Genomic DNA, 14,072 nt, shown 5'->3' with positions numbered 1-14,072 from the left:
TGTTGAATAGGTGAGGTAATATCTATTCCACTCCCTCGTACCATCACATCGATATGGCCTCTTCCATTTGGTTTATTACTTCAGCAGGCAGCTGAAGTGTATTCACCAGCGCATATTCCTTTTTCATCTTCAAGTACTTTATTAGGCACATGTGATATACCCCGTCATAGGAGAGAAATTGGACATAGTCCACAACATAAATTCGGATCTCTGAGTGCATTTGATTATGTTTTTAAGGGAGACACAAGTTCAATGTGCTCACATCTAATTCTGAAGGATCCGCTGGAAGAACCACAGGTACATAATTTTTTTTTCCCTCTTACTACTCATATTTGCTTGAATTTTATCAAAAAAATATTTACTTGAATGTCTTTTCTTGTTAGCTTTTTATTTTGTTTGCTTTGGATATGTGCTATGTTCATAACTCGTTCCTGGACTCTAGTTTCTGTTAATATACGCTTATTTTTTCCTGTTCTTTGTTTCTTATTTATAAATAAATTTTGTTGAATGAATTTTTCAGTCAACTTATATTGAAGAGAGAGGAAATTTGAACATAATGAAGGAATTTGATGAAAGAACAATATGGACTAGTGATCAGATTCCTCTGATGGCATCATACAATAAAGGTTTGTTATGCATCCGTCATAATCAATTTTAAATTGGCCTCTCTCTCTCTCTCTCACACACACACACACTCACACACGCACACACACACACACACACACACACAAAAGCTCTTATCTTCGTGTTCAATATTCATCATTTTTGATATAGTCAATCGACTCATTCTTATGCAGGAAAGATGCAACACTCGGTATGGGTTGCAGAAGCAGTTAATTCTAACCTTGAAGTGGCAGATGCTAGTTTAGCTGATGTAGTTCCTGCTGATGTACTACCAAAACAGTTCTCTTTTCATAGAATATGGCAGGGGAAGGGTGCCATGACAGCCGCTTGTAAGGTGTCAATGTACTTACTGATCTTTGGTGTCTTTTGAATGAAAATTAATCAGGGAATCTCTCTTTGTAAATTAATGATTGTCTTCCTCCCTCTTATTCTCTTCTTTAACTATGTAAACATAGAGCATTATGAAGCTATATGAAGGTTTCAAAAGAATTTTTTCTCATTAATGGACTGCACTTTATATTAGAAGGGAGAAGCTGCATTGGCATCTTTGATCAGCCAGTGGATAAAAGTAGAGCATGGAGCTTCACATAATGTGTTGGGGTTCAGGTTTAAGGTCCGATGAGGCAAGGACTGCTTGGGTCTATTTAATTGGATCTGTCTAAGTGTGGTTTCTGGCTTGGGTTTGCCTCTTTGATTCTTCCTAAATAGAATCAGGAATATAGCCACAAGTTTTTTTTTTATTTTTTTTCATGGATCTTTAGGGTGACTTTCATTTCAATGTAACAAATATTTAAAAGAGACATGGAAGAATAATGAGCAAACTGGATTTCAACTTTAAAGAAATGTTTGAATCTTCACGTAATTGGATTGACTTAACTGATGTGGTTATTGGTGCATGCTTGGTTTAATAACATTTTTGAACTTCATAGATTTTTGTGGCAGGACCTGACTTAGGACATCCTTTGGTTACTGGTTTTGCATGTCTTAAGACCATGATTACCCTATCCATCCTTTAGGCCCTGTTTGGTTCGCGGAATAAGCCCCTGGAATGGAATGACTATTTTATAGGAATAACTATTCTTTAGTTTAATAGGGGTCCATTCCATGGAATAGCTATTCCCTTATGAAGAGGAATTCTTGTTCCTCTAAAAAACGAGAGGAATTGGTATTCCTTGAGGTAAAGACTACATTTTCCACAAAAAAAAAAAACTCATTTTTTATTTTCTTTCAAATCTTTTTTTTTTTAATAAAAAAAAAGAAAAACAAGAGAAAAAAGAAAAACTAAACCCCGAAGTGGTTGGTTGACCACCCATTGGGGTGGTCGGCTAGCCACTGTGGAGGGCGAGGGGGTGGCCGTGGCCACCCCCAGAGTACATCAGGGGTGGCCGCCAGTTTATTTCAATTTTTTTTTGGTTTTTTTTTAGTTTGATTTATATATATATATGAAATGTAGGGTTTTTTTTAGTAATTTTCTTTGAATTCATATTAAAATGTGTGAGTTATTACTAAACAAAAGAATAAGAATAACCATTCCATTCCACCACCTTTTATTCCCAGGAATAGCTATTCCTTTTCCTAATGGAATGGCTATTCTGCGAACCAAACGAGGCCTTATTATTTGGATTGTTGTTTTTCTCTTTGTTTCTTCAATTCTTCTTTCTTTTAAGATGCTTTACTCACCTGGGATTGGGAACATTCTTCTAAAAGGGAGCCCCTTTGGTTGTATATTTTTGCATACTATGTGTGTTTGGTTGCTTGTGATCTGCATCTAATCGATCTTGTTACATTGCTGTTTTCTTCATGAGTAGTTGACGATAAAATGTTCATATTTATATATGATTTTTCCGTTTTCTTTTGAATTTTACTGTTCTCTAATGTTTACCAGGTTTTTCTGGCAACGGATAATGATGCATCTCCTGTAATTTGTTTTCTTCACCAAGAGCAAAAAAAATTGTTGGCTGTAAGGCTACAAAGTGTTGAAATAAATAATGAGATTCTGTTTGGTATAAAACCTGACATGAGCTGGAGCATACCTGCGGTTGCAGCTGAACCTGTGATTGTAACACGCCCAAGGTAGAATTGATTTTTTGTTGTTGTTGTTGGGTTTTATCTTGACCAATTGCTTTATAATCTTGTGCCCCCCCCTCCCTTTTTCCAGAGTTCAAGTGGGACTGCTATCATACTCAGACATCATTGTTTTGACTCCAGAAAATGGCCTTCTTCTCTATGTAAGCTATATGCATACGATTATAACATAGCTTACATCAATTCTGTTAACCTTTTTTTTCTTTTTTGTTTTTCTCTCTAATTGAATTTCTATGGTTGTATTTGTTTGCATTTTCCATGGCATACTTTTCAAAATCACACTGTGAGTACCATGTCTTTGACTGGAATTGGTCATGTTTGATTATTTCTAGAGACAGTTGGTCCTTCACTACTGATACTGAGATTACATTTGCTTGCATTACCAATTATCGAGTATAACTCTTGTTCTTATACTGATATGCCATATTAATGTGCGAGTACTTTTTGAGGCAGTTTACCTTTCAGACTAATATGATATCTTTTTTTTGATAAGTAAGAATTCATTAAAAAGCGCAGAGGGACACAACCCTAGTACACAGGAAGTATACAAAGGAGCCCCTAATTAGAGGACCGAAATGAACAAGAAAGTAAAAAATCAGCGTACGGCATACTACCCAAGCTATGCGCCGACACCTAAAGATATAACATATTAAGCACATTTCTACAAAGAGCCCCAACCTGAACCTCCACATCCTCAAAAAGCCTAGAATTTCTCTCACGCCACCTAGTATGATATGTAATTGCATTTCACTAATATTCTATCTGTCTTAAAAAATTATTGTAGTGAATATCTTATCATAGATAACTTAACCAAGTCTAAAGCCCAGTGAAGTTCGACTACTTATCAGTTATCTCCCTTGACCTTTCTAGTGTTTTAACGCATATATGTGACTGCAAATGGATGTCCTGGATAATAGTTCATTGGCAAAAAGGATTCACATTGCCAATCCAAAGTGACTTGTCTAAAGTTTTCCACTGAGTTGAGTTTGCTTGCCATATGCAGAAATGTTTATCTTCAACGAAACTAAATGTTTTATCCAATTAAGAGTGAGATTAGTGTTCTTGCTTTCTTTTATACCACTTAATGCCTGTTCTGTAGAAATCTTATATAAGTTTGTTCTGAAAGTATTTCTTCGTTCTTCTTTTCCTTCTTCCTTTTATGAGACATGCAAGAGTTGCTTGCTAAAGTTTGATGTGTCTTTTTCTCAGATGTGTATAATTTGACGTATATGTTATAATTGCAGTCAGGGGAGCAATGCCTGTGCAGGTATATGTTACCTTCTTGTTTGAGTAAAAGTCGAGTTTCACATAATTTGGATTTTCCAGAAACATCATCTATGTGGCATGACTTAAAGATTATAGGACTGGCTGATGCTGTTGAGGGACGTATCAATGTAATAGCAAATAATGGGCAGGTATGCTTATTTATAACTGTCATTATGTTTCTATATACATATATAGCTTTTTCGTCTTGTGCAAATTTTCTTGATAATCAAATTACCTGAGTTCGTTCTTGTATTTGTACTAAACTGTTGATGTTTCTATCTGTGGAAGTAACTTACTTTGATAGCTGTTGCTATAGCCTTTGACAATTCTTTTTTGATTCTTTCTCCAGATGTTTCGATGTGCATTTCGAAGAAGCCCATCATCTCTGTTGGCAGATGACTGCATCACAGCAATGGCTGAGGGGCTTAGCTCCAGGTTCTATGGTCATTTTCTTGGTCTTCTTTGGAAAGATGGCGACTCTGCCTATTTAGCAGATGCTGATTCTAGTGTTAACTCAGAATGGGATTCTCTTTGTAGTATTATTATGAAAATGTGTAAAAGCTCTTGTGTTGTTTCTCAAGAATTTCTGAAATCGGTGCCACACTCATCTTGGGAGTTTCTTATTAGCAGCAAATTTCACAAGAGTTACAAACTTAACTCTATCACTGGAATTTCTTCTGGGATGTCACATGATGTTCTGGGATTTTCCCCTGGGTCAAATTCAGATGGTAAACGAAGTTTGCAAAATTCATCTTCTTCTGAGTTATTGATGGAATGCTTGGATTCTCTGCATGCAGTATATGAGAGTCTAAAACTGCATATTCTTCGCAAAAGGTTAGTCTTTTCTTCTTATGTATATTCATGTTGTTTCTTTGTGTTAGAATTTGGAATGGTCCTGAGTTATATGCTTCTTGTGAGCTGAATAACTAAAATAACTTTTTAACTAAGTTGCATTTTTAGTTGGTAGTGTAGACAGCGTGCATCTTTTTAATATTTGGATTTGCATTACTTGTATATAAAAAAAATTGATTTGCATGATTCTTTGTCTAGTATACTAGACTTGAGGTGGGAGATGGATTCAAGGTTAGATTCTGGCATGATCTTTGGTGGGGGGATACGGCCCTTAAGGAAGTCTTTCCAATTTTATTTGGTATTACTCGCATAAAGGATGCTTCTGTTGTGACTCTTGTAGAATTTTATGGAGGTGCTATTCAGTGAAACACGAGCTTTATTAGAGCGGCTCATGATTGAGAGGTGGAAGCCTTTGCCTCATTTTTTAGGGTGTTGCATTTAGCAAGAGTGAGACTAGAAGGGGAGGACAAGCTGTGGTGGTTTCCTTCAAAAAAGGGTTTGTTTGGTGTTAAATCTTTCTGTAGTGTCAGGAGTTGTCATGATTGTGTCTTTGTCCCTTGGAAAAGTGTTTGGCGAACTAAGGTTTTGTTGAGAGTGGCCTTTTTTGTGTGGTCAGCGGCCTTAGGAAAGATCCTTACCATGGACAAATCTCCAGAAGCGGCACGTCATTGTGATTGATAAGTGTTGTATGTGCAAAATAGATGGGGGGTCCGTAGACCATATTTTTCATTGTGAGGTTGCTTGTGCCATTTGGAATGTTTTCCTTAGTCGATTTGGGTTGTCTTGGGTTATGCCTAGATGAGTAATTGATATGTACGCTTGCTAGTGGATTGCCGGCAACACTCAGAGTGTTGCTGTGTGGAAGATGGTGTCTTCGTGCCTTTTGTGATGGCTATGGAAGGAAAAGAATGATAGAAGTTTTGAAGACCGCGAGAGGACTTTGGAAGAGATTAAGTTTTTATTTTTTAATACTTTGTATCTCTGGACAACTGTTTAAGTTTCTCCTGTGGTGATTACTGATTAGTTACGATGATTTTTTTTGTTTTTTTTTTAGGCTTCTCTTGTATATTTTCTGTGTACATGGTGGCGCCTTACGTTTTTAATGATTTCTCGATACTTATATATATATATATATATATAAAAGTATAGATGCCAAGTCAAGATTTATAACTAGGGCATAAGCATTAGGGTTTGCTTTACTTCATACTGAAACAACTCCTTGGTACCATAGAGTACTTATTTTATTAGTTATTGCACTTCTACTGCCTGCTATATGCATTTTGGGTTGAGCCCTCTTACGTTTGATTTTTTACCTTGAATAGATTGTAGCAATGACTTGTGGTACATTAGTTCTCAACTTCTTTTTTAATAATGCTTTGATACTTTAATTCTTGCAGGGACTTGGAGCTTCTGGCAGTTCTATTGTGTAATATTGCTAGTTTCCTGGGCGAGGAAAGATATGTAGATCATTATGTTCGTGACTTTCCTGGTCTTTTCAAGAAAATTGGGATGTGCACGACCTCCTTTTCCTGGAAATCTGCTCCAAGTTTATTCAGATGGCTTGAGATTTGTTTGCGACATGGAAGTGGTTCTGCTAATATTGATGATCTTCCACCTTTAATTTGTAAAGATGGAAGTTCTGTTGTTAGTTGGGCCCGAAAGGTAGTCTCTTTTTATAGCTTATTATCTGGTGCTAAACAGATTGGGAGAAAGCTTTCATCTGGAGTTTACTGTAACATTGCCCCCGGATCACAATGCACAAATGAGGAGCTTGTAGTTTTGGCAATGGTTGGGGAAAAATTCGGACTGCAACAGCTAGACTTACTGCCTTCTGGTGTATCTCTTCCTCTGCGGCATGTAAGTTGGGCCACAATAATGCATCATATGTGTAAAAAATTTGAATGCGGATTACCTAAGAAAGCTGGAATATAAGTATTCTGTGGTATTGTTTAAAAACAGTGTCAGGAAGGTGATTGTTGTAAAATTGAAGGTGCCTGTAGATTTATAGTATGGTTATGACAGCATACCACCAGACATGATGCTGATCTCAAGTTATTGATAATTGTCTATTCTATCCCATTGACACCTAAACCGTGTTGGACAACAATATAGGATTATTTTTACTATTATATATTTTTATCTTGAAAAATGTAGTTTAATCTTCGTTGCTGCACCTGTATTGTAGTATTGCTGATCCATCTGTTGGGTTTTACCATCATTGATTTCCTCATATTCAGCTTATTTGTTTGTTTCTGCACTAATCAGGCATTGGATAAGTGCCGGGAATCTCCTCCCTCTGACTGGCCTGCAGCTGCATATCTTCTTCTTGGTCGGGAAGATTTGGCTTTGTCTTGTTTGGCATGCTCCTTGAAATCTAGGGAACTTGGGGCCCAAACCAATGTTAATTTGATCTCTATGTCTACACCTTACATGCTACATTTGCATCCAGTTACAATCCCTTCCACAGTTTCTGATACAATTGGGCTGGAAAGTACCAAATTTGAGGAAACAGATTCTGTTGATGGGTCTTTGACAGATGGTATGGAGCATATCTTCAACTCAAGCACACAGTTGCGTTATGGTCGTGATCTGCGATTGAATGAGGTCAGTCTAGGACCTTTAAGTTGAACCGGTTATATTAACATGTTTCTAATCAATTCTTCATGTACTTACATATTAAGAATGGATGTTGCAAATAGTATACTTCATGTTTATCTGGGGCGCCTTATGCTTTTATTGATATTCGATACTTACAAAAAAAAAAAAAGAGTTTGCAAACAAATCAATGTTGAAATGGTTCAAATAGTGCACCTTAGGCAACAAGCAGTCCTTTGCTCTACCCACCTGACTCTTTGGATCCATTCTGCGTAGGTTTGAGTTGTGTAATCTAGTTTTGCTCGTGCTTTGACGTTGTAGAGGTGTTCAGTTTTAACCATATATCATATATGTTCCCCATAATGCATAGAATGATTCATACTCTGTGTTCTTATGTTTAGTGACAATGTATATATGGTCTGCAGGCTTGTCATACTACAATGTTGTTTTTATCTTAATTTTACCATATATGGTGAGTGGAAAGCTCTGAGGATACAGTTTTTGTTTGACCTTTTGACTTCTTTTGGTTTGGCATGTGTTTTTGCGGGTTTTCTAGGACTTCACATCATCCATCTCATAGTTTTGAAGTTCAAGATGTTGACAAAATATGCTTTCAATTAGGTTTTTTTAAAGTAACCCTGTTTCTCTTGCCATATTTTTGTTTTATATAGGTTGTATACCTGTATCTCTGGTAGTAATCTGTGGGATTACACTTTTCTTTTTCCCAGTACATGAGCTTTTGATATGCAATTGTTTATTCAGCTGTCTTTATGTGTTGTTGAGCCTGTTATGTAGGCCCTCAAGCTTCAGGATCTTATTTGATGTCTCTTACATTATTGTGAATATCTTTGGATGATGACTATCAAGCAACCTCTTACATATTTATAATTTTGTTTGACAGTATTTTCTCTCTCGTTGCATTCTCAGTTCCCTGCTTTTCCTTAAAGTATACATTTTATCGTGATGATTATTAAAAGTATAATTTTAAATTCGGTTCTATTACGCATGTTTAATAGTTACTTTAATTTCAACTAGGTTCGACGCCTTCTGTGCTCTGCGAGACCTGTGGCAATTCAAACATCTGTTAACCCTAGTGCCCCTGATCAGGACCTCCAACAGGTATGCTTTATTAGTTTATTTGTACTCAGTTGAATGTTGAATTATTCATTTTTTTCCATGATATATGTAGCTCTTTCTCCCACCAACATAAATTCAGTTCCTTGGTCTGAAATGGCACGGTCTTTAGTGAAGCAGAATAAGTGTATGGTAGGAATTTGTAATGGTAAAAGCATAAGCCTTCAAGGCCTGATATGGTTCAGAGACTGTTATCTATGGAGAAAGGATCTTCTTTTATTGCTGTTATCCGGCTGGCAATGGAATATATATATATATACATGGTAGTGATCACGTAGTGTTTCCCAAGATGAAACTTGAGATTATGAGTCAGGATTCTAGACTCTAGAACTATTTTGCTATCCTCCTGGCTTTTTAATTCTTGAATACAGGACAAGGCTGTAATGGCTTTGCTAATGAAGTTTAGTGCTTGTGTAAACTTGTAATAACAAGGGGCCCACAAAATAAATGTTCTTTTTAATTGTGTAGTTTGGTCTTAAAAACATTCGCTCTTTGATGGAATCAAAACCAAGATAACTTGCAGATTAACCAAATTGAGTTGGGAAGCCTCCCAGGCTGTTGCAGAAAATTTAAAAAGAGCATCCACCTTACATTTTAGTAATTGAATCCACTTCTTTCTTCACCTACATGACTTTTATGCAGCTACAAGGATTGGACATTGTTTCTTGTCGATTTTCTGTATTTTGTGAGGGTGTTGATATCCTTTTTGCTTCTCCTGCTTAATGGACATAATAGTTCACAATGCTAAGCTTCATTGTGTTGCATTTTCTTTTTTGTTTTGCAAAGGCTCAGCTATGGAACCTTGCTCAAAGAACCACTGCTCTTCCTTTCGGTCGTGGGGCGTTTACTCTTGCGACTATATATACTCTGTTAACAGAGGTACTCTTCTATTAAAAAATCTTTCTCACCCTCCAAGGAAAAGGTCTTTCATGAAATATGTTTCTTTGAGATACAGTTATCTTTTCCTGATAGATTGTCTTTAACTTTTTGTAGGACTTCGCAGTCCCGAAGCTTGTTTTAGCAGGTCGGTTGCCTGCCCAACAAAATGCAACTGTATGTTCATATTAAGTTCTATTAATATGTTGATTTCTTGACCATGTTCTTTGGAATTCTTGTTTGCTTTCACCTATCACTGATTCATTACCGTATCTATTATCATAAACTGACTACAGAAGATCTTTCAGTGAGATACGGAATTTTGATTATTATTATTATTTTTATTTTTTTTATAAATTGTTCCATTATAATTGTCTTTTCACCCTATAAATTTCGGTTTGAAAGGGGTGCCTTTCTTTAATTTGTTTTTAATTCTCCATTCATTGGCATGTTTATGTATTTTGCTGTTTTGACTTTTGACTTTTCCATATTTTCCTTGTTATGATTTTCAAATGTTTTTACCTTCATTTATCACTTACACATTTTTATTTGGTTGCTTGGTAGGTTAATCTAGATCCAAACTTACGGAATATACAAGAAATTAAATCTTGGCCGGACTTTCACAATGCTGTTGCAGCTGGACTAAGACTGGCCCCCCTTCAGGTTTATCTTTATTTATTAACATAATACAGCACACGCAGAGTTAAATAGATTTTCTCTATGGCGAATTAAATTCTTGGTATTTCTAATGCAGTCTATATGGATATAGTGAAAGCAAGTTTGTTGTTCTGTTCATTTGGATCCCACCCACTTGTCTTTCTTCCATATAGTGAAAGCAAGTTTTTTGTTTTTTGTCCATTATATATATATATTTTTTTACCTATATAGTATATCTTGAATTTTATGTGATGTGTGTAGACCTTTCATTTGCAGGGTAAAATGTCAAGAACTTGGATAATATATAACAGACCTGAGGAACCAAATGCTATTCATGCTGGCCTTCTTCTTGCATTAGGATTACATGGATACTTGCGTGTTTTGAATATTACTGACATATACCAGTATTATAATCAGGTGCAGTTCCCATGATCTTTGTTACTTATCATCTTTAGTTTTAGTGCCTCTTATTCCTTGAGTCTTCTTTCCCAAAGGTTAATTTTTGTTTATTTTGTTTTGCTACTATGAATGTTGTGTTGCTATGTTTCAGGGTTTAATTTTTGCTTAAATTGTGTTCATAAATCTGAGATTATGCAGCTTCTCTAAGGATCTTTTGGGTCATTCAAGTATATTTTTCGCCTAAGTGTTGGTGATTTTTACAAGATGTAGCATATGGGGAAATTAGATACAGTGCATCACTATTTTAATGGAGTAAATTAAAGTTACCTTTGGTGATCTATTGCTGGTTGAAATCGTACTTGATTTGTTATAATCTATTCTGTTGAGTATATATGAAGCCAATTTTAAAACCTACTCTTGTTTCATTGACTGTCCAAAAAGTTTATGTTGATAGAATATCATACCAACAATGTGTATCAAGCTTAACACACATTAACACTTCCCTTCGCGTATAGACTTGCAACAATTATAAACAGAGTGTGAGCCTTAATGTGTAGAGCAGAAGGAATTACCAGAAACATCTATGGATAGAATAGGCCATGATACTTCGATGGTCAACCGACTGTCTAAAAAGTTAAGTTCATAGGAAATGGGTTAGCAATGTATGTCAAGCTGAATTCACTAACATGTATGCTTGATAAGGCAGTGGTGTGAAACCAATGAGTAGGTATCAGTATGCACTTTTTAAGAACTCCTTTGCATCTAAAAAGAAAATGTAATTTTTGAAGTCTGAAAGATCATTTTCAAAACTCATCACATGAACGCTGACATTCCTTTGCGTTCGAATGCGGCCAAATCTTGTTCGAACGTGACATCACAAATTCAAAATCTTTTAAGCTTTTAAACCCTAAAACCTTAACGTTTGGTCAATTAAAAGCCTACAAGCCTCATTGTGCTCCATCTATTTACCCCAAAATATATCTTTATTTTTATTATTTTATCTTTAAACTCTAATTTCTATTTTCTTTTCATATTTTTCTTACGTGGGGTGCTACAACCGGTCTCCATTTAATGTCATTTATTGGCTCCTCAAGCAGCATGGTGCAATTCATTAGACTTTACTTGTAGTGAAACATTTATAAAGCTATGTACTATTCCTTGGTTGTTTTATTTCTGATTTTTCTTTGCCATAATGGTTTGATTGACTTAAATGTATTTTTCTAGGGTTTTTTTTTTCTTTTGAGATTTTTGTTAAGTATGTACACAGGTGTTTGGCATACAAGGCATTCGTGTCTTTTGTTTTGTTGCCTGCGTTTCCATTTCCTCCTTCTTCTTCATCTTTTTCTATTCTCTTTTATTCTTTCTACAATCAGAGTCTCATTGTGCTTTCTTGACACTTTACTTTTTTAGGAACATGAAAGCACAACTGCAGGGTTAATGCTTGGCCTGGCAGCTTCTTATAGGGGGACAATGCAACAAGCAATAACAAAGGTAAAAACATATAATCTTTTGATCTTCACCTTTCCTTCTATACTGATCTCTTGTTTAGCAAAAGTAACTTGATATGCTGATTTTATTCATGATTTTTGTTCTCTTTGCCTCAGAAATCTGTCTTTGTTGCTTACTTTTTCTACTTCACATTTTTGCATCAAAACTATTTTTCTCTATTTTTATGATGGAAAGTTTCCATTTTATTGTATGTTATATTTTTTCTATTGATTGATAAGTTCAAGTTGTTTTGTTTTTATGCGATGAATATTGTTTGTCACATTTTCTCAATGCCTATTTTTCTTATCTTTTCTTTAAGCACACCAAATTTGTTGTGAATGAGCAGCTCCAAATTGATGATAGGAGTTTTAGACAGTCCAAGCATGAAATTATAGGGCTTTTGCGTTTTGAGCAACCAGCGAACATCACATCAAGTTTACTTGAAGATATCCAGTTGAATTATTTTAGTACAAATTGTAGACATTGATTTATAATTTCTATAGTTTATTTGTTCTAGATTTTTTTTTTTTTTTTTGTTCTTGATTTGTGTTCACTCCTCATAATATATGTTGCGCATAGTTTAAGCTGATCTTTTTGCATTATCGCATGGCAGTCTTTTTATATTCATATACCTGATCAACCCCCTCCATCTTCCTCCTATCCAGAGTTGGAGTTTCCAACCCTTCTGCAGGTATGCATCATGAGTTGTTGTCTTTAGATTACCTCCTCAATGTGCCTCTAAAGTTTATCTTTGCAAATACTTTTTTCTATCAATTTTGATTTGTATATGGATATGTTTTTTCTACCAAAGTTTATTTATATGCTAAAACTGGCTTAGAAAAAGCTTAGTAGATTTGTGTTCTTCTTTCTCTATGGATTAGGGGTTTCTTGTATACATCCTGTGTACTTTGAGTTGCACCCCTCTGTGGTTTTTTGAAATATACTTTACTTATATATTTATATAAGAAAAAGCTTATGATCATGTTAATTGAGCTTTTCTGCTTTACATGCTGAGAATGTGTGGGTTTGGGGTGAAGTGGTGCTCATGGATAGCTTATTGTATTTTCTCAGTGCGTTTCTCGATTTTGGTGAACGGCTCTCCCACGGGTTTCTTTAGCAGCTCTTGTGGCTTGAGGCAAAGGGACCCTCTGTCTCATTTGCTGTTTGTCATAGTGATGGAGGCGTTGGGTAAGATGCTTTCAACTGCACTGAGTCGAGGATTGTTGTCTGGCTTCTCTATGGGGACATGGGCTGATATCTCCTATCTTTTGTTTGCTGATGATACCTTGCTTTTCTATGGGGCTGACCCAAATCATCTTCGCAACTTATGGAGCTTATTCTTAACTTTGAAGCTGTATCGGGTTTGAAGATGAACTTAGCCAAGTCGGAATTGGTTCCGGTGGGAAACATTGATAATGTGGCTGGGTTGGCTGGAATTCTGAGTTGAGGGGTTGAGTCCTTGCTCTTGAAGTGTCTTGGTCTTCTGTTGGGGGCATCCTATGAGGCCAAACAATATGGGATGGTGTTATTGAGAAGATAGAACGTCGTTTGGCTAGTTGAAAAATGTTGTGTTTGTCTAAGGGTGGTAGGATTAATCTTATCAAGTGCACCCTATCCAACTTACCTACATACTTCATGTCCCTCTTTCCTATCCTTACTAGTGTTGCAAACCGTATTGAGAAGCTCCAACATGATTTCTTATGGGGTGGGCTAGGTGAAGAGTTTAAATTTCACATGGTGAGTTGGTCCAAGGTTTGTACGCCAATCTCTGACGGAGGGTTAGGGATTAGAACTTGCTGAAGTTCAATCGTGCTCTCTTAGGTAAATGGCTTTGGTGCTATGCGCTTGAAAGGGAGGCTTGGTAGAGAGTGGTGGTGGACTCTAAATATGGAAGTTTATGGGGAGGATGTGTTCTGGTGAGCATGTTGGGGCGTATGGGGTGAGTTTATTGAAGACTATTAGGAGGGGTTGGGGGAAGTTTTGTAGTCACACCAGATTTGATGTGGGAGATGGCTCCAAGGTTAGATTCCGACATAATCTTTGGTGTGGGGATATGGTCCTTAAGGTTAAGGATGTCTTTCCAGTTTTATTTGGTA

The 14,072-nt window shown here is 36.1% G+C and overlaps 1 protein-coding gene across 1 annotated transcript in view; it reads left to right on the top strand.

The window, feature by feature from the left end:
- The window catches only part of LOC133862807 (anaphase-promoting complex subunit 1), a 32,639-nt gene that overhangs the window by 2,491 nt on the left and 16,076 nt on the right, over positions 1-14,072 (top strand). The window contains exons 4-19 of the mRNA XM_062298681.1: positions 11-297; positions 521-626; positions 798-958; positions 2,510-2,697; positions 2,783-2,852; positions 3,954-4,124; positions 4,325-4,809; positions 6,225-6,684; positions 7,093-7,431; positions 8,458-8,541; positions 9,343-9,435; positions 9,550-9,609; positions 9,997-10,095; positions 10,366-10,506; positions 11,899-11,979; positions 12,590-12,667. Of these exons, the coding sequence (XP_062154665.1) occupies positions 11-297; positions 521-626; positions 798-958; positions 2,510-2,697; positions 2,783-2,852; positions 3,954-4,124; positions 4,325-4,809; positions 6,225-6,684; positions 7,093-7,431; positions 8,458-8,541; positions 9,343-9,435; positions 9,550-9,609; positions 9,997-10,095; positions 10,366-10,506; positions 11,899-11,979; positions 12,590-12,667 (2,903 nt within the window). The remainder of the gene's footprint in view (positions 1-10; positions 298-520; positions 627-797; positions 959-2,509; positions 2,698-2,782; positions 2,853-3,953; positions 4,125-4,324; positions 4,810-6,224; positions 6,685-7,092; positions 7,432-8,457; positions 8,542-9,342; positions 9,436-9,549; positions 9,610-9,996; positions 10,096-10,365; positions 10,507-11,898; positions 11,980-12,589; positions 12,668-14,072) is intronic.

Source organism: Alnus glutinosa, chromosome 3 (genome assembly GCF_958979055.1).
Source record: "Alnus glutinosa chromosome 3, dhAlnGlut1.1, whole genome shotgun sequence".
NCBI lineage: Eukaryota > Viridiplantae > Streptophyta > Magnoliopsida > Fagales > Betulaceae > Alnus > Alnus glutinosa.
Note: the sequence above shows the minus strand (reverse complement) of the source record. Positions and strands in the feature narration are given on the sequence as shown.